Source organism: Zonotrichia leucophrys, chromosome Z (assembly GCF_028769735.1).
Source record: "Zonotrichia leucophrys gambelii isolate GWCS_2022_RI chromosome Z, RI_Zleu_2.0, whole genome shotgun sequence".
Lineage (NCBI taxonomy): Eukaryota > Metazoa > Chordata > Aves > Passeriformes > Passerellidae > Zonotrichia > Zonotrichia leucophrys.
The window spans coordinates 42910203-42931503 of record NC_088200.1 but is presented as its reverse complement, the minus strand read 5'-3'; the positions used below and the strand labels follow the sequence as shown (position 1 = coordinate 42931503).

Sequence of the window (21301 nt, the reverse complement as noted above, 5' to 3'; positions counted from 1 at the left end):
AATCTGCTTAAATACTAACCCCTAAAAGTCATTCATACTGTGATTAAAGATTGAGCTGTTGGGCTGTGGGGTTTTAATGTATGTGTGATTTGCATAATTAAAACCCTACAGGATGGCTGTGCTTGCAAGGTGCTGTTTAAACTGTGAAGACAGCTATAGTAAAATCTAGCACTTGGGTAGAAATTCACATCAGTATGTCTCACAGCTCTGGAAAGTGCAAAACAAGATCAATTTCCTGGCATTCTACAGAAGAGAAGCACTCAGTCTACTTCTTTGCTTGTCTCCAGGCCTTTGTCCACTTCCAAGCTTGTGTTCCCTTCCTGTAAATGAGGGAGTTGCACTGCCTCCCAGGAGAGATGCATGCAGTGCTTTGTGCTCTCGGCTGCTTCATGAGTGCAGCAGTGGGGCTGTATCACAGGCATAAGGGCAGAGCCTAGGATCCAGGACTAGGAAAATGCCTGAGCTACCTGTGAGGACTCCTCATTTGCTGCAAGGCTGGGCATCCATTTCCACTTCATAATATAGACTCATCCTCTTTCTCTTGTAGTTAAATAAGAGATCAGTAAGAAAATCACTGATAATGTTTTGAGTGTGGAAGATGTTATGGTAGTGAGGTTTTTGTGGCTTGCTTTGCTAAAAATCCACAGAACTGTGGACTGAAGGTCAAGTCTCTTCAGCAGCCTTCTAGGGAAGACTTTTCACCATGTCATATGTTAAGTCAGGTCATTTATTTTTCATTCATAACATACATTTGAGAAAATTAGTAATGTTTTCAGCAGCTATTAGATATGTCCTGGGGATCATTTCTTATGACTCTCTACTGAGAAATGTAAGTTTTCTCAAGTAGTTTCCTGCCTCTCCTCTTCACATATCTTGCAGAGAAATACTTTTAGGGTGGCTTATAGTGGGTAAGAATGACTGTGCCTTCTCCACTCCAGCTAACACTGTGGCATGATTTTAGAGGTACCTAAGTTACTCTAAGGAGAATAAGTAGACAGAAAGCTTTCAGTATTACTCCAGATTATACATAGCATTTGAAATACTGTAGTGAAGTGCCTTATGTCCTTCCAAAGCTTGGTATTCATGTCATGTCTATGCACCCAAGCTTTCCCCTCTGGGCTATGTGGACATCCTCCCAGAGCAGCCTCCCACTGCTGCTGGGATCAGATTTCTTCCATCAAAAGGAGTCCAGACTTACAGAGTTCTATTAAATTCTACAGTATTGTTACCTAGAAACCACTCAACATATGCAAAGGATGCAGATGCAGACTTTGGAAGTGGTATTTCTAAACCTTAGACCTGAAGACATCTTTCAATAGGAGTGACTTGGGAGAGGAAGTTTTACGTGAGGGAGAGTTTAAAAAATAAAAATTCCAGGCAGGTTAATTTTTAAAGGCAATGGGGCATCTATGCGAGCCAAATGAGGAATGTGGAGCAGCAGTTTTTTACATTGGAAGGTGTATTTCAGTACAGCTAATACAGCCCTGGGCTTGTCCACAGAGCCAGCTGTCATGGAAACCTGCACCTCTCCACGGTGTTGTCAGTACTGCAAGCATGGTGCAGTGAACAGCACTACAGTACTAACTGGGAGTCTCATGGGGCATGAACCTTCTTATAAATGTGCATGTACATGCCTACAGATTAGGTATGAAATGCACATGTTGCATTATTTTCTTTGCAGTGTTTGGCTGTATGTGAATTGAGGTACATGTGACTGTAAATAATAAGCAGCATGCCATTACTAATATTTATGAAATATGTTTCAAAAACTTTGTGGTGCTTTCTTAACGATAAATTTAACACATAAACTGTATGTGTGGAAGGTTTTCACACAGACTGTGGGAAGAATACAGTGATATAGTGCAGAAGCTAATTTACTAAAATGCAATATATCAGTCTCTTGCTCTTTTCCCCAAATGGCAAATGCAATTAAGTTCTATATAACAAGCTAAGTGCTTGCCAGATTTTTTGAGTTATAACTAAGTGAATATAATAATTTGGTAGTGTTAAGTTTGTGATTTTAGTATATTTTTAATGGTTCTAATCAGCCACAGGTTGTTTATGAATAGATTTTATATTTTGTGAAGAAGTAAAAAAGGGGGGTGGGTGGGAGGGTTTAACCTTTTAGTCTTTTGTTTCAGCTGCAAGTGAGTTCTTATTGCTAAGTTAAGAAGCTCTAAAATATTCATTTGTAATGAAGATGATGACATCTTTAAGGAGAATAGCAGAAATATGTCTACTGTACATTGAATAACTAGGCTGACATATTTTATTATGTTTTCATTATTAAAATCAAGTTCAGAATCCTGTTTTGTATAGTGACTAAATCAAATGTTTACTTACCCATTTCTTTAAACATGTTTAATATATTATTCACAGTTACCTCTAGCAAACTTTTAAACTGCATGTTTCCTTTTCTGGTTAATTTCATGTGGTTTAGTCATGCTTATAATGGCCTTTAGAAGGTCCCTTGGAGTTCTTTAGATAACAAACAAGAAACAATCCCTATGAAAACATCAAAGACTAACATTTCCATTTCTCAGACCTTAACAGCAGGAAGCTTATTAGTCTAACAGCCAGACAGGGTCAGGTTTGCAATATTGTCTTGTCCTCAGAATTTGTATTTTTCAGGAAAAGACTGCAATAAATTGTGCTCCTGTGAAAACAGTTTATTGTAGTTTGTTTGCTGTAGCCTGTGCTATCTCAAGAATGTGAACATGGACAGAGAAAACTAAAATGCATTGAATGAAATTAAACTCGGCAACATTATCTTCAGAGTGTCTAATCATATATAATAGTACAGCAATTTATATAAACATGACTATACAGAGAATAAAACATATATTTTCTTCAGAAACCAGATAAGTTCATTTTCTTAAGCTTAAAAATAAGCAGCATATATTTTCAATAAATCTGCTAACACTATTGGGCAGCTGTTAAATAAACAGAGCTGCTGAGGGTTGCTCGAACAATCTGCGAAGGCAGAACTGATGATTTGAGGATCTGGGAAGAATTTGTTTCAGCTAATATTTAGTACATTTGTCTTTATATTAAAATGCAGTAAAGTATTTTAAATTCTACTTTTCTGAGTCTGAACACGATTAGATTATTTTATCACCTCTTGCTAAGTAATACCACTTTCAGTAACACTTGATTAATAAACTTCAGTTACAAAATATCTTTACTCTTCTTAAGTGGCTAGATAACAACATAGAATTGGTGGCAAATTTTTCTATAAATTGCATGTCTTCTATATTTACCAAAAAGCATGCAAGAAGATATTGATTATATTTTACCATACTAAATACACATTATATAGAGCACTGCTTAATAAGACAGCATAATTATTTCCTTTCTTAAAGTATCGCACTATTGATTATTAACATTTCCTTTTATTCCAGCTCAGTTTGTAATCTAATAATGGCTAATTGTTATGTGCTACACACTAGTTACTCTTTTATGCTTTATTAATAGAGGATCATATTAAAGTGGCATTATATTAAACAAGTCTATAGGCATTTATCTCTCAAAATAAGTTATTTTTCTTTGTTTTGTTTTTTAAAGTTACTTATTGGGAAAGTAAGACTTTTGCCATGTACAGTACTAGTTTGCATGTATTCATTTAAGTACTAAAAACTGTAGTATGCTCGATCCATATCTGACTGCTAGGTTTCAATTGACAGCTGAGAATTTGTGACTGGACCATGAATCAAAACGGCAGGCATTTATACCCCAGTGCCAGTGAGGATACATTGGGAATTACTTGGCAAAGGTAACATTTTAATTATTTCCACCCCTACACTGCCTCTAAAAAGTTGCATAGAGCGGCAATATCTGTTTTAGTGGGCCTCCAGAGTATATGTGACAGCATTATGATCAAAATGTGTGTGTAACATTTCTCCTAAACACATTTAGGTTATCTTTCATGCAAGCTGGCTTTAGATGATCCCTTAATGTGACACCTGAAATAACATCATGCTGTCCTATGCAAAGGGTTTGTGAGTTGAAGGAAATACTGATCCTAGGCTTTAAAAATGTCTTTGCTCTCATATTTTTGGGACCTGATTGCTAAGAGAAAGAAAACGGTGCTTTTAGAGGTATGGATGAGTATAATCATAAATGGCTGAGGTGGTGGTTGGTTTTGGGTGAAGAATAACTATATTATTCATAGAGACTTTTCTTACCAATTGGCTGGTGTAGTTTTAGGTCACTAACATATACCTGAAGGTAAGATATAAACCATCTTATTTTTCAACTAGGTAACAGAAAAGTTAGGAACTATTTACAAAAGACGTTTCTTTCTATGAGCCCACCCCGTCCTCCCCCCAACAATTAAACCAAACAATAAACTTCATTAACCTTTGATATATTATTAATTTATTAGATTTTACATCTCTTAATATATAGTGGACTATGATAACAGCAGAAGGTGTTTATCTAAATAGGCATATAAACTAATCAACATAATTTTGATACATCAATTTTTATCTTTTTCAAATACAGGATTGTCAGCGGTTGTCCATGTAAGGCTTGTAGGTTGGGAGCCTATCAGATGAAGTCTGATAGAAGCCACTCACTCATTAAATAATTTAAAATATTTTTTAGAAATTTATGTGTACATGAAAATATATGTACTTCTGAATAATTAGTGTTAGTATGTGAGTGAGTGTAATTTATATGTACTATATACAAAATGCCTTCTGATGCATTGCGCTGATGGTACTATGGATTGCTAGAAGTTTTGGGAGCTTTGAGTATCAACTTGGAAAGGAAATTACTGAATTTAAATACTGGTGATGTTTAAAAATCTGAAATTTATTTTTTTCTGTATTTGTTTTTTTTTTTTCAATTTACATGAAACAATGTTTTAAATCTGAAAGAATTGTGGCAGTAAAATAAGACCTTGTCATTTCCTTCCTTTATATTAGAGAGTACAATGAAAAATTAGCTAATGGATTCACCTCATCTCCTCAAGGGCTGTGATTCACATTACAAATCCCCATCACACAGTAATTGCCAGAGTTTTCAATATACTGCCAGGAGTGAATCCAAACCAAGCTTTTATAGCACGGAGGGGGTGATTTATTCTCCCACTACAAAGTGACATTTTTCAGGGCATTGACAGGCATTAGAAAATTACATCACAACAACCTAGCTAGGAGCATCCTCACAAGGTTTTAATCAGTCGTCTCTCGATCCACCCTTAAAGCAATGCCAGTTACACTGATAGAAGCACTGTCCCAGTGTTTGCTGAATTCTGTTTTTCAGTACCATCATATAAAACCCTGGGCATAAATTGTGAAAAGAAAGGAAAAGTGGGGGAAAGCATTTCTATGTGCTGATCAAGAAAACTTTGGCCGTGAATGAAAGCCTTCTCCATGATCCATTTGCTGTTACAGACCCCACTACTTTGCAGATCACTCCCAGAACGCTGCCTGCCACTCTGGCCCTGCCAACAAACACAGGCACTGCCAGAAGAGCTTGGGCACAAAACCTGCCGTGGGCATTTTCTTCGAGGCCTAGGCTGTGCCACTTGCTCTTGGATTATGTGCAGCCTAGAAGGACAAGGAAGCAAACAGTTCTGCCTGAGCAGATGGCTTTTAGTTGTTGGGTTTTTAAAGATGACATTCTTCAAATCCCACAGAGATAAGGACCTAAGAAGAGAAATTGTACCTGCACAGGTTAAGGAGCTTCTTAACCTGAGCAGGTATAAAAACAAGAATATATTTCAACAATAATTGTTACATGTGGGCAAAGAAATATATCCCAATCCAAACAAGTTGTTGCAACTCCAAATGGTTTGATAAATGTTTGATTATGTGATGTCTTTAGATCTGCAGAACTCAGTTTGATTGTACTCAATCTCACCTTTTACATCAGGCTTTTGTGGTTAAGTATACTGATTTTCAGAAGGGTTATTGACCTCAGGCAGGTGAAAATGTTGGCAGTCCCTCAGTGTTAGCTGCTCTGTCTCTACAGACACCAGGTAGCAGATATGCTCAGGTTGAAACCTTTGTTGGCAAGCATTGTTGGTGAACCATACCTTGGAAGTTTGGCAAAGGTGAATGACAAAAAACTTTCTGTTATTTCTGTGTGTCTTTGTCTTACTAATAATTGCCTATTCCACCTCATGGTAGGTACAATGCATAGATTTCAAATTTCTTTTTTTGTTTTGTTTTATTTCCTTAGAAAATTATGTGTCTGTTGGCATCTAAAAATTCAGGTATAAAACCGTAGTGGTCTGTATGCAAAGACTGAACTTTGTAGAAAAGAGAATATGAATAATGCTTAACAAAAAAGGACCAAAAATCCACTAAAATTAGATCACTGATACAGCATTTTCTACAAAACCAGAAGTCTTGCAGTGAAAAGTGATAACAAAAAATAGATTAATATTCTGCATAGCTGAGCTAAACATTCTAGTATCTTTAAAATAAATACTTATATTAAACATTCAGTGAGCATCCTAAAAAGCCCAAAATAAAATGGGAAAAAACCCTATCCCAGTTATTTGGTGAAGTATTTAGAAGTAGCAATTTTTACTTTTGCTCCTCATACCAAACCATCTACAGCTTTTGTTTGGATTAGTTTGATTTTTTCATTGCTTACTTAGAACATTTAGGGTACATATTCTGTTGTTATATGACTTTTTATATTTATTCATGAATGTATTTTTTTGTGTCTGCTGAAATTTGAACACCATTTAAACACATGTGTAGAAATAAACTCTCCAATACGTTTATGATCATTTAGGTAATTTTTTTGGTGTACATAGGAAGAAGATATTCAAAACCATTAAAAAACCCTAAATCCTTATTTTTTTTGATAATGGCAGTTCTGTTTTCCTAGAGACAGAAGGCGAGGAAAAGCTGTGAAAATCTGTAAGGCTCATTTAGAAAAATACAGTCTCAGTCACTACGTGAGGGCAAGAGTGTATGCAAAAAGTACATTTAAGAAAAAAGTGAGTGACAAAAAGTGGGGGTGTGTGTGTGAGGGTGATAGCATGAGTTTGATCCTAAATCTAAGCCACTCATTACACCACTGATGGTATTTCCAGTATAAATACTCATAAAAGCTGGCATGACGGGTCACTCCTAGACCATGTGGAATTTTTGCATGTCTTCCACAGACTGTTAGCAACTTTGCATAGCCAAAGTGTACGCTTCAATTCAGCTATCAACAAATGTATTTTTATTTATAGTAATTATTTTAACAATCATTCTGCATTAACTGTTTAGCATTACCTTTACCCTATCCAGGCAAATGGACTAGGCTAGAATTTCATGCTTTCATTCTGTTATCTTGACACATCAGCATAGTACAACAGCTGGCTCATTCCTGGAGATGCTGAGGGGAGCACTGTTCTCAGAGTGCTGAATTTCTTTCTCAGCTGTAGCTGTGGGGTTTCAGCATTCCAAGCATCATTCCTCCCCCTCCCACTCTCCACTCTCCCTGCACCACTGTGTATTTATGCTAATAGTGCTGATAAGGCAATCGAATGAGGTAATCTGATTTATCAGAGACAGAAGTCGAAGGGAAATTGAGAATGGGTGCATATTGCTTTTGCTTTACAATATCTTGTACATGATTGATATTGAGAAAGCATATAGCTAAAATTCCGCAGCCAGCAGCATGTCTGTGGAAACCATTTGGGCAAACACAGACACCTGTTAGAGCAGTAGTTCATACACTGTGACCTGTGTCCCTCCCTCATTCCTCTGCCCAGCAAAGTGGTTTGGAATAAAAGTAGCATTTCGTTACAATTCAAGACCAAAAAGGCTGAAGTTTTTTGAGTGCAAAAATATTCACAGAGAGAAAATCAAATTATTTCTTATCTTTATAAATTTAAATTACTAATTCTAATAGTTTTGCACAACTCTGTAATGAGTAATAATGTACAAAACATTGTTTCCTCCCCATCCAGGCAAGCATCTTCCTAAGAAACACTTCCTAAGAACACTTCCTAAGAAATTAGTTGTATTCAAGCCAGACTTGCATGCTGCCATCCCACAGGAAATGGGTCAGCAATCCATTAAGATGCCATTAGATAATCTAATTTGGAACTTAATCTCTAAATTAACCATGCTCCATACTTGAGGCATACTTGAGAGAAAGAAAAAAAGTTTATGTTTGAATCGATAGGGGAGCCGAAGCGTGAAGAAGGCTGTTTGTTTTTTCTGTAGCTGTGGTCACGTCTCAAGCCGTCTGGTAACCAGGAGAAACCAGACATGATGTAATTCCAGATTGAACTTGAACTTCAGGGACTTAGAATGGGGGAACAATGGACCATAGGAATCAATAATGTCCATTTTCCACATGATTATGTTTGGAGCTTTAAGTTAAACTTTATGGGAGAAGCAACAAGAACTGCAGTGTGACCAAAATGAATGAGTTGATCTAGAAGCAAGATGCTAAAATAAAGAAAACAACTTCAGTAATAATTTCTGAGCAGCACTGCAGATTCCAGCAGAATTAGAAAAGTTCTTGCTCTGCAGTGTACTGGTTGCCTGTTCTGAGATCTCTTTGTTCACTTAGGTGGGACAAACTTAATCTTATGTTTCCTGTCAGATGATTTTTGGCAGCTGCTAGGGAAGGAGGAGCATATTACTGAGAATTCCCAAGTATAAACTTTATATTTAACCCCTTGGTTACTCTAGCTTTCTACTTCCTTATCATGTTACCTCCAATTGTTTCTTTTGAATCAGCAGAACTGATTTGTTTGGGGTTTATTTTGTTTGTTTTTTGATACAGTTAGGATCATCTGCATTATTATTTAGTCATGCTAATTTGATAAACTTGTAGTTAATTTTTTTTTAATGCTAAGGTAAAAATTCTAATGGTTTGAAATGAAAATAGTGATATTTAGGAAAAGAAAAATATAGTGCAGGTGTGTAAAGTTGAGAGTTAGTTTTTCATGGGCACCCCAGTGGACTCTGGTAACCAAGCACAAGTTCTCCATGGTTTGTCTTGGCTTGGTCAGAGCCTCCTCTGTGCAAGCGCATGTTTGAAATCTGCTGTTAGTCTTGTTCCTGCACCAGATTCTCGTACATGAATGGTCCAAAGCACAGCGTGGAAACACACGATTTCTCTGGGCACTCCCTCTGTTGTGGGTATCCTTTGTAAGTAATGGGTTCTGTAGTCTTCCTGATCTTTGTGTACCTTTTTGTGTTTCACTGCCACAAAAAGATGTTTGCAGGGAATAGAATAAATAGTATTCTTATAGATTTTCCTTTTCCCTCCGGTGGGCATAAATCTTTAACTCCTCTCTCTGCTAGATGAGTGATATGTGCCTGCTAAATTGCAAAAGTCATCCTAAACTAACCTGAGACACTTCATACATCTCTTGAAACAAGTACTCAGCTTGGAGATGAAATTTGGAAGCTGTTTACGTATGGATGCCGGTTCAGAATGGTAACAGAAGTACTCCATTAAATGGATATTGGAAGGGTGGTTATTCTTTTGGCAGAAATGCAGAAGTGGAAATTTAACCAGGACGCTAAGATTAGCAAAATTGCATTTCCAAAATTCTTATGATCCAAGTAATTTTAAATTTAAAAACTCCCTGTATTTGTGTGAGCAAGCACTTACTAGAGAGAAGTTCCTTGCTTGGTGGCTTACTACTGTCACTTCACTCAACATTGATTGGAAGGTATTTCTACCTTTTCTGTCCAAAGCCTGACTTTGCAGGCTCTCCTCTACCTTCTGTAAGCTAGCAAGTTCATGTATATGATAGTAAAGCTTCAAGAAGGAAATACTGCATTAGATGTACTTTCTGAATGGTAAAATACTCTTACAGATTTCTGAAACTGTAAAAGAAAGAAGGTAGGAATTGGTGGAAAATAAGAATATGAAAGACCTCTACATTTATTCAGGTCAGATTAGATTTATTTTTTATTGCATTTAGTTAATTGTTTAACATTATTATGGTCTTTATGTTATTATAACCTCCAAAGTGGACTGTATATACATATAATATAAGCACTACTTGTGGTCCATTCCAGTAATATTTTAATCAGAGGTTCTTGAAACAGCAATTATTATCTTTAAGAGGAAATCATGGCAGAAATCTTGATTGAATTAACATCTGGAAACTGTAATGGAAAGTGTAATGGAGAATGTTAACCCTGTAGTATGCTTGCAGAATTTTCCTTTGCTGTTTTATTGCATTTGAACAGATAAATACATTATACTTCCTGTAGATAGAGAGGGAACTGTTGACTGTATAATGTATTTGATAGTCTAGCTATGGTGAAGAGAAAACTGCTAGCAGTAGTGAAATCACTTAAAAGTGTGATGCTTCAGGAAGGTGATCCTGCAACAAAGATGGATCTGAATCTCATAACAGACTCTTATGGTGCTTCTCATGTAATTTTCTTCAAAACTTAGCCTTGAGCAGTTTTTTAGGTCTCAGTTCATGTTTCAGTGGAAAGGCATTTATATTATAACTTCTGTCAGCAAATGGATAACAGATTTCCTCAGGAGTAGTAAGCTGGAGTGTGGGGTAGACCTGCTTTATTCCACTCATACAAAGATTTCTTATCTGAGGAAGCAGCCATGTGGGCATCCTGTTAACTTCTACAAGTGCAACAACCTTGTCTCTGTTCTGGGCAATGGAAAGAATTTTGGCTTCCCTGGCTGAGGCACTTAGTGGACAAAGGCAGAGCCTTGCCTCTTGTTTTTGTGAAACCAAGTGCTGAATTTTAACTCACAGCAGCTGCTGGATGGTATGGTGAAGGGAAAGGTGTTCCTCCATCTCCTGCTCATGTGGGCACTCAGACAGAGGTTGCTTTGCAGCCTGAAGTATCTGTCACTCCTGCTAGGAAACCAGTGGGTGGTTTCCATGGCAGAAGGTGAGCTCTGCAATACTCAGTGAGGTCCTTCCTGAGTAGGCTGGAGAAGGCTAACAGGGGACCTTGCTCTTCTGGGCAGTTAGCCTTGCTTGGCTTCATACTGGGGAAGTGCTGGGGAGCTACAAAGCAGAATGTGGCTCATGGGACAGTTGAAAGTCCAACTAAATCTACCATAAATGAAAAGGGGGGCATGGGAATATTGGATAGACAGCCATATGCATGTAGCTTAGCACAGCCTGTGTTGTGTGTTTGGTTATTCACAGTTGTGTCACAGCGGTTCTTGGAGCTCTGTGCTGTCATTAGGGCTGTTTTCCTCAATACCTTTCATTCCATTTTCTTCCTTTGTCTGCAGTAAGCCCCTCATGGTGGTACCTGGACTGGGGTGGCCCAAGATAGTTATATCCACCTGCAGTATGATAATGTTATTTTCTAAACTACAACCAGAACTCATCAAGCCTTGAGAAGAATGTCTTAGGAAATGCCAGCAAACAGAGGGAATGGGCCAGTGCAGCCAGACTCAGCCCAGTATGTGTGCTTGGACCAGGACTTCAAGCACCTCCAGAGGTGGGGAAGAGGTGGCTGTTCCAGCCCTGCAGGCAGGCAGTGTGTGGCTGTCTTGGTCCCCCAGGTGCTCTGCTGCCTGCACAGCAACTCTGGCAGAAGGCTTGGCTTTGAGACAAGGGGCTTTGAAACTCCTGTGGGATATGCACAGTGTTAACATGGGTGATGTATTACTCCCTAAGGATTCATAAGTAGTACTGACAAATTTCTTGCAGTCTGCATTTTTGTCATGGTCATAATACGAGGTGGGAGGCTTGAAAGGTTTAAATAAACACCTATATTAAACTGTTAGGTCATATGGCAACAACGGTCATATTAGGAACTCGCTACAACTTATTTTTATTGAGCAGTTTCCATAAAAATCAAGGTCTCTGTCTGGTATTTGAAGTATCTGATAAAAATTTCACTGCAAATAATAATTTGCTTTTAGTCAGCACAGACTTGTTTCCTTCACCCACTGTAGTCTCTAGAGGGCTGGCAACTTTAAAATAAAGTAAAAAGTCAAAACTGTATTTATCCAATAATTGAAATGAACTATAAATCTTCAGAAAGATAACCTGGAGCCTGTGTGTTTAGCCTTTGCCATAGAAATTTTTTAAATAGAGTGTTGACCTCAAGCAAAATTTATATTCTTTGAGTTAGTGCTCTATTTTTTTCAAGTCACTAAACACTGTAAATCCCATGTAACAGGACAGCAAAGAACTGTGCATTGTAAAACATATATTCAGACAGATCCCAAGCAAACAACTCTGGCTGGGTCTTTATTTTTTATTAGTAGTTCTTATTTTTATAAATCCACATGCTTGGAGGCAATTTTCTTTGTGTCCATTATTTCAGAACATACTTCTTAACATCACTGAAATCCAAAGAGGAAGGAACAAAAAATGCATTTTAAAACAAATTGTGAAGGAAGATGAAGAATAAGTTGAAACAATTAAGCCACTTAAACGAACTTCTGGTATTAAATTTTTATTTTCTTTTTGGAACATATTATTTTTGTTATATCATCTTGGAAAAATCTTTCATGCATAACAAGCTTTAAGTTTTTTGTGAGCGCTTCAAGATTTGAGGTCTAACTGTGATTTCCAAATCTCAAAAGGGTTTTCATTTTCCTCCAATAGCAGATTTTTTTGTAATAGTCAGTAGAATTAAAACAACAACAAAAAATTAAACATATTAGCTGATCTTAAATTTTTGAAAACAGCAATTTTAAAAAGAGATTTTCTGAAAAATTAAAAATTAAGACTGCATATTTTTAGGTGTTCTTTGAGAATATACCCAACTGAAGAAAAAAACCACCAGCCTTATTGAAAAGCATTTGTACTTCAGACATTGAAAGCATGAAGATATTAATATTTATTGTATTTCCTTCAGGAAATAAAATTAATCCTTCCCCTTTGGGAACATGGTCGTTATTGAGACAAGCAGGTCAGGAACTATTTCCACTTTTTTTGTGTGTGTAAAACATTGCACCTGAAATTAATTGCTAGGAGTTAAAATATTAAATGAGTAAGTTTAGAGGTAAGTATTTTCAAACAGAAGTAAATTACAGAAGCCCTTTATATTTTTTTTAATGAGAAAGACCTGAGAAACATGTTCCCTGGAATTCACCAAATAAGTTGACCACTTTTCAGCAACTGAGATGATCGCAGAAGGCTGCCCAATGAAATGTAATTATGTCATGAACATTGGAAATAGATAAAAAAGGTCAATTTTCCTCTTTATACCTGATGCCATGCTCATCTGCTTGTCCAGGGAGAGAGCAGTGAAGAAATGGGCCAAAAGATATAGAAGGAAGAAAACTTTTTGCCTCCGCAATACACACGTTGAAGTGCTTCAGATGTGTTATCAGGAAGCTTGTCAGCCTAATCCCAGAATATAATTTGAAATAAGCACTTTTTTTTGAGATAAACAGTGGAAAAGCTCAATACAATGAAATACAGAGGAAGGGTGGGTTTGCATGCTGTATGTCCAGTGCTGGTATTAGCTCTTTGGCAATGATGCCGACTTGATGAGGCTGTTTTTCTTCTGAAAAAATGTGACAAAACTTTCTCTGAAGTCATAGAATCGTATAGCTTAGGTTAGTTGGGTTTGGACTTCTGGGTTGGCAGAACCACATCTAAGGAAAGGGCTGCTCAGGCTACTGGACACTGAACACAGCAGATGAGACCATCTTTGAGTATCCATCCATCTTGCAAGTACTGCTGATTGGTGCCTGGTGAACATGTCAATGCCATTGGGACTTGAGCTCCTTAGTGACAGAGTTCTTTTAAAATAATGACTTAACTTCCTAGTCATTGAATGGTCATTGAAAACTTTTTTTCTTAGAGGCTTGTTTTAAAAAATATGGTACTTGCTGTTACCCTCAACTCATGGCTACCCTTAACTGCAAGTGTTTAGATGATTGGATCCTGGTGTTTCTGGTGTTTCTGAAACTGACATTCTTAGGGATTTTTTTTTTAAAGCAGTTTTTTTGAACATAAAAATCCTCTGTTCTTATGGGCATCCTTAAATCTCAGAGGCCCATCTTGGGATGGTGACAAGATAAACTGATGTGTTGTAAGAGTGCAGGAAATCTCATAGGATGCTGAACTACTGAATCTTTATGCTGTATTCTTGAAAAAAGAACACCTGTACCCTGTGGTATATTTCACTAGCTCTTAAATTATATCCTTTGCACTATGTAATGTCATTTGTATGGTTTAGTTGTGTCTTCTCTATATATTTGTATATGACATTTTTTGGGTGTTTCATAAACAAACAGACCACTTAGTGTAACTCAGGAATCATACAAATTGCTACTGAGTTCAAAGCAATTATTTTTCTTTCAAACAACTCATACTTTCACAAAGAAAACTAGGAAGTAGAATCTCAAGTTACATTCACAAATTTTCTTTCCAGCTTTATCTTAAGTAGTGCTATTATTAATGAATATTAACTGGACCTTGATTCAAATTCATTGTATACATGTTTAATATATGTTTTTTCTCTCTCTCTTTCCCTCCTTGTCTCTTTCCCCTTTTCAACAGTCCTGGTACCTGGGCTAGCTTGGTTCCTTTCCAAGTATCAAATAGGACACCGATCCTGCCAACAAATGTCCCAAATTATGGTTTGAACATAATTGGAGAGCCTTTCCTTCAAGCAGAAACAAGCAACTGAGGGAAAAAAATTAAAAGCAAAATTAAAAAAAAAAAAGGCAAAAAGGAAAAAGAAAAGAAGAAAGTATGAGAAAAGAACCTGAAGAAAGAAGAACAAAAATAGACCAGCAATTGCAGCTCTTACAATCACTAATTCTCTTATGGTTGAAACTGAAATGATTCACAAAGGGTCGATGATATTTCACTGATGAGTAGAATGCAGCTCCTCCTAAGTAGCCTTTGTTATATGAAGTCCGCTGGGAAATAGATGTTCTGTCTCTGACAATATATTTTAACTGACTTTCTAGATGCCTTAATATTTGCATGATAAGCTAGTTCTGTTGGTTTAGTATTCTTGTTGTTTACGCATGAGATCACTATTCCTGGTTATCTCACAAAACAAAGGCTAGGCAGCGACAGCAGAGCTGCAGGAGGACAAGGGCCGTGAGCCAGACATTTTCTCAACAGTCTGATTTCTAAATGTTTTAAAAATAAGCTCTGTAGCCTTTAGTTATCAGTATGGATTTATTAAACTTTGGCCCTTAATTCAGCCTTTTTCTAGTGTGTTATGCAGTTAAAATTTTCAATCAGTATGAACACACAGGCTCTATGGAAGAAATGCCTCTACGCAGGTAAAAGTGTTATCTTCTCATGCAACAGTAAAAAAAGAAAAAAAAGTGACGTTTTCCCCAGTAAAGAAACACTTACAGAGGCAAGTGCAATTTAAAAATCATATCTAAGAGGTCATCACTATAAGTCCTTCAGCCCTTGGACTCTAAATTGAGGGGATTAAAAATAGAAAATTACTTTGAACGAACTTATTTTTCCCCTCGGTTTTTGAGGGCATTAAAAGGCATTAAGTCAAGACAAATCATGTCCTTGAGAATAAGAAATCAATGGAAACACAGCACTTATGTTGGTTTAGCTGCTGCCTCCACAGAGGGGTAGGATTTATTTATTTAAAGTTACTTGTTGCATCAAGAACCCATAGGGTTTACATGTTTCTGTAAAATCTACATCATAGAGACAAAGACATAGGCAAATCCATGTCACAAGGGCAAAGCTTACCGTTTACAAACTGGTAATACCAGGATGGGGATATGTTGTATTTAAATAATGCACTCTTAATGTAAGTCTAATTACAGGGTGCTGTAAACTTGCATGGTGCTTTCAGAAGTTAGCCTTGTTCAACAATTTTCACATATTGACAGAAATATAATGTGCATGGGCAGACATTTTGCCTCTATGTCTCTTTAAAAATTTAAAATACTCTTTCCAGTAATCCTAATTTGCACGAAGATATAATGTCCACATTACGTGCCTTGCCTTGAAATTTAAAAAATGGAAAAAAAGAAAAAAAAGAAAAAAACCTACAAAAAAATTGACATCACTACACTTGTTTTGCTGCATTTATTATAATTTTAAATCTTTACCATTTTTATGACAAAATATTTTGTACTCCAGATGCGAAAAATGTGTGACATCATGGATTTTTTAGACAGTTATACCTTTATCTCACATTTATAGAGCATATCATGGCTGTGTATAGTTGCCGCTTAAGAATTGTAATCGACCAGCAATATTTTCAGTATTTTGGTGTTTTTTCTATTAACCTTTCATGTTTTTCATCTTCCAATTAATATTGGGGGGAGGGGATACAAATTTATACGAATTATGCAATACCAAGTTTTGCCTATGTAGGTAGTGCTTTTAGCTGTATTGGTTATTATAGGTAAGTACACAGATTTAAAAAAAAAAAAAATAATGTATGCTTTTTTTGTTTGTTTTAATTGACCAAAGTGGGTACTGCTATTTTTGCAGTGTGATGAGGTCCTTTTCTGTACTGAGAGGTGGACAGGGGATTTTTTTTTATACATACATATATATATATTCTGGGGTGGGGGGGGAGGATTTTTAACACTTTACAGTGTAGCTGTGAAGCAGTGCACCCTTAGCCAGGCAAGGGCTGCAAAGCAACTGTTCTGCCTACTGTGACAAACTTTCAAATAGGTTCCCTCTTTTTAACTTCCCACCTGGGGTGCAAGCTGAAATCATTTCTGGATTTAAAAAATAAATAATGAATTCTGTTGGAGGCAGACTTGACTTGAGGAAATTGTTTTACTTCAAGGTTTTTTTCAAGAGAGAGATAGACAGACAGAGAAAGAGGTCAAGACCCACAGTGAGATGAAGTCTTTTCCATTCTGGCAAAGATAATGCGTCCTGAAGTGTTCATACTAGAAAATGTTTTTAGCTCAGAATGACAACGATGTTTGCTTTGTCTAGGAAATGCAAGTACAGGGCCAAAATCTTTGCTGGCATAATTCCACTGACTCCAGTGGACTCTGGAGATGCTCAAGCAGAGAATTTGCCCCCCTTACTCTGCTTGACTTTTTTCCTGTACATAATTTTTTTTATATTCCACTCCCTCTTGCCCCGCCAATTCAAATTCAGCATTTGAATTACAATTTTCAGCCTGAGTGGGCTATGTAAGAAGTTTGCAGTCTTCTCATAGAGATCGGATGGAGACCTCTGGGGTGTAGTGGAGAAGGAGTTCCTTTACGCAAGGAATTAGACCACGGTGGAAATAAAAGTGTGTTTCCAGTAAGATCTCATTTTGCAGACCAGTAATGGGCCTGTTGCTGGTGATCTCTCACACACAGGGGATCTCTGCAATGTATGGCTCTACACCGGGTGAAGCTTTCTTTAAAGCACAGTCTTCTACTAGGGTGAAGCAGAGGAGCGTATAGTCACGTGGATGGGAAAATCCATCCCTTTGCAGTCATCTCTGCATTTGGGAGGTTTTCCTACCCTGGAGCAGTGCCAGAGGCACAACTCCAGCAGCAGCCACCCCAATGGGCCCTGGTGAGGGTGTACCACCATCAGTCCCTTCTGGCTCCAGCTGTGGTTAAGAGCAGTAGTGGTGCCACATCCCCATGTCTCCAGGAGGACAGAGTGTGCAGGCAGAGCTTGAATGGCTACAGAGATGGGAATTGTAGGAAAATAAACTTTGAGATTTAGCTAAACTGGAAAAAAGAAAAACAAGAAAGAAACATAAGACACAGACACAAAAAGAAATTTGAGGTTCTTTGGTTCTCTTTCAAAACCCTTCAGTAAGTAAATTTATTTGCTAAGCACATGGCAAAGTCTGCTAGACCCAATCACAACGTGCCTTGGGCCTTGGCCTGGTAAAACAAATTATGTGTTGTCCTTTACACATGTCATGATACAGAGCAGTCTGGGAGCAGAGCTGTGCTGATGGCATATCCTTGATTAGTTCCATTAAAAAGGTTTTCCCTGGAAGCCTTTAATAACACACTGGGACAAAACTGGAACAAGTTCAGGCTTCAACATGAAATATCCAGAATGGTAATTGCTTTTTGTAGGAAGAAAGATGTCCTTAACAGATTTTTTTTTTTTTTTAATCTGGCCTCCTGTATGAAAAATATTGAGCTTAAAGATGCAATTTTTCAGAGAAGCAAACTCCTTCTTTAAACTGGGTTATTCAGCAACTGTGGGTTTTTGTCACCTACCTCTCTAATAGAAAAGCCTGCTTGGAAGATAATGAGCTTTTCATTTACTGTATGCTTGGTTTTAGTTTGGCTTTGTTGGTTGGTTTTTTTTTAAGCTCAGCAGTCAAAAAATGAAGATAAGATTGAGAACTCAAATCCAGTCTCTGGCCTCCTCCTTCACCAGGAAGTGTATTCTGACTAAATTGAGCCACCCCGTTCTATGTGCACTGTTCTGCCTTTATTAAGTTGCTTTGCAGCCCTGGCCTCATGGCTGTGCCACTGAAGTGTGTTTCCCCTGGAGTGACATGAACACTTGAGGCTTGACTAAGGAAAAAAAAAGGCAGTGAAGGAGACTGTACATAAAGACATGGCAAAAATATTAATTATAGCAATATAGTTGTGGGGTGATGTTCAGGTGGGCAGCTCCATTGAAAATATGTGAATGAGTTTGTGAAGCTGCAAGTAGCAAGAAGAAAGGATGGTCTTCTGACTAAACCGCCTACCTTGTAGACAGTAATCTGTACACTGTATAGTTTTGTTAAGAATTTTTTTTTAATTAAAATACCCTTGTTTGTAAAGCTAACTTTTTAACAATTATAATGGAAATGCGTTTCCATTTTTAAACAAGAATATTCTTTGTTTAGAAACTGGACTTGGGTTAAAACTCTCCAGTTTCTTAATTTATGTATTAAAAAAAAATCTGTCCATGTTAGGAATTATTTCGCATATTCCTATGCTTGAAAAGCATAGGTTACTAATCCTTTAAAAATGTAAATGGAGAAAATTATATTTTATGAAGGTTATTTTGTTGTATTTAGTATTGGAAAAGTTGGTTTTCAGAGCATTTCAAAATGTTGGAAGCACCACTGTCTTTTTTTATTAGTATATATGGCCTTTAGCAAAAGTTTTTGTGATTGTTACATGATGGTATTTAAGATTAGGTTCACAGAGCTATTCAGGATAGGCAGAGAGCTAAAACAGTACTTAAGTCTCACACAGCTGTGTCCTCAGGGAGCAGAATTTTGGATTTGCAGCTTGTAGCTTCATAAGGACTTAATGAAAGAGATTGCACAAAGACATCTGTGACACCGGAGTGTGTTCTGTACCTAAACCTAAATTATATGTACTGTGTGAGATTATGAAGGCTGCAGAAAGTTTTCCCATATTCAGTGTACTGTTTTCACTTTTAATGAAAAACTCTCTAATGTTGCTGGCAGTAAGGCCCCAAGCATGACATCCTCTATGGTTTACATGATCCTGTCAAGGTCTTTTGTTAACGTTAACCAGCTGTATGCTCCTGGATTTTTTTATTGGGTTTCTATAGAAAACTTTAGGGGAAAAAAAAAGAGAGTAAAATCTCATGCCAGCTAATCAAGTTAAACAGGAAAGGCTCAAAGCTGAATATTCTTCTCCATACTGAAGGAGCTGAAAACCGCCTCCTTATTTGCACTTTCTGCTAGTTCCCCAGTTTTATTAATTCCTCAAAAATGTGTGGGTGTGGTGGAGCACTGCAGTTGGAGGATAACATGGACCACTGATTTTGCCCTTTAACCCTGCACAATGACCTTTGCATCAGCCAAACTTATTGCCATGACAACTCTTTGTACTGTTTCCATGCCACAGCTCTGTTGGTCACGTTGTCAATAGTAAAGGGGACAAGTTGGAGACGGTCAATTTTTACATTTTTTTTGTCGCAATTTTTTCTTCAATGGTTGTAAGTAGTTGTTTGGTTTTTTTTTTTTTATGATAAAAGGGTTCACTAGTTAGTACTCTTTAGAAATATCTGTGTGTTGCAATTCAGATGTATGTTGAATTTGTGAAAAGGGCTTCAGTGCCACTAGCATCATGAATAGAATAAGCCTTTGATACTTTCATTGCATGATACCGTAACAGTAAAACAAAAGGTGGCCTAAATAAATGGAGAGCAGTGTGAGCTAGTGACACTAAAGCTAGTCTTTGTATTACTGTATTTTTGACAGAATGATTTTGAAAACTGTGCTACAGGGACTGATGTGGCAAATGTATCTCTATATGCAGAAGGAAGTTTTTTAAGAAGTATGGCTTATTATGCATTTTTCATTGAGGGCATTGAAGTTGCATGGACTGATAGAAGTTGATGCAAAATGAGAAAGAAACAAAAACCAGCAAAATGTTTACCAAAAACTCAAACAAATGAGCAGTGCCTGTTCAATTTCACAGTCTCTGTTGAGTTCAGTTGTAAATATGTTTCAGATAACATTTTCTTCAAAAATAATCTCTACAACATTGTAGAATGTGAGGGGTTCCTCAGTCCCAGGCATAGGCTTCTGAAGAGCTGCATTAGATTATGTCTTCATCAAGCTGTTAATTTGTGCTTATATCATATAGAACTTTTAGTAATCTGGGAAGAGGCACCCCATCTCAATGATATTTCTCTGAGAAAACTTTTGTAGGGCTGTGTGTTTCTTTAGATACATTTAGTACAACTGTAGGTGACAAGTAGTCAGTTATTGCTTGCTAGCTACATACCAGGGTTGATCCATTTTAAAACTTTTGGCATTTTTTCCCATATTGTAGGCCATAAATCCTGAAGGTTACATTTTAATTAAAAAGAAGGTGCGTGCAGAGTCTTTGTGTAATGAACCTTCACCAGTAGGATGCATTACAGTACAGCAACTTAATTTTGGAATTAGAGCCCTCTGGCATCAGACCTGATTTTAGCCTGAGTGTTAACAAAGGTTTTTATTGTGCCTGGTTGGAGGATAAAGTGTTCTTTCTGGTACTTTTTTTTTTTTTTTAGGTTACAAATGAACTCAACTGCCACAAGTTTTAAACTGGTGTAAATCAAGCTTGACTTAATGTGATTGTTACTGTTATATCCAGCCTATACTGCTAGCAGCTGCTCATACTGCAGTCAATTACTGGAAGCGGATATATTTCCTATGCAAAAACTGTTTAAACAATAAAAATGAGCTATGCTACAGACCTGGCCTCATGTTTTCTTTTCTGTCTCTAAAGGTCATAATTGGGAATATCTTAGCAACAAACCTAAAACCTTGTAGCCTGATAGCATAGCAAAACTTATGGAATTCTGTGTATACCTAGTTTAGATTTACATATTTGTTTGCACACATTTGGGCTTAACTTACTTACACTGAAAATGGAGGAAAACAAGAGCAAAAGGAGATGCAATCAGGTAATCAGCTCAATTTAAATTTTACATTTGGTTTTCATCATATTCAACCAACCCTAGTAATTATACAGG

At 37.0% G+C, this 21301-nt stretch overlaps 1 protein-coding gene across 7 annotated transcripts in view; it reads left to right on the top strand.

Annotated features, from left to right (window-relative positions):
• The window catches only part of NFIB (nuclear factor I B), a 169840-nt gene extending 148849 nt beyond the window's left edge, over positions 1–20991 (top strand). For 4 of the 7 annotated variants that reach the window (XM_064735284.1, XM_064735283.1, XM_064735282.1 and 1 more), the window contains one exon: positions 14441–20991. In XM_064735284.1, the coding sequence (XP_064591354.1) occupies positions 14441–14458 (18 nt within the window). In that variant the 3' untranslated portion in view covers positions 14459–20991. Of the gene's footprint in view, positions 1–3683; positions 3773–14440 lie in introns of all 7 variants that reach the window. The other 3 variants (XM_064735288.1, XM_064735287.1, XM_064735286.1) reach the window with 1 other exon arrangement.
• The last annotated feature ends 310 nt before the right edge of the window (positions 20992–21301 follow it).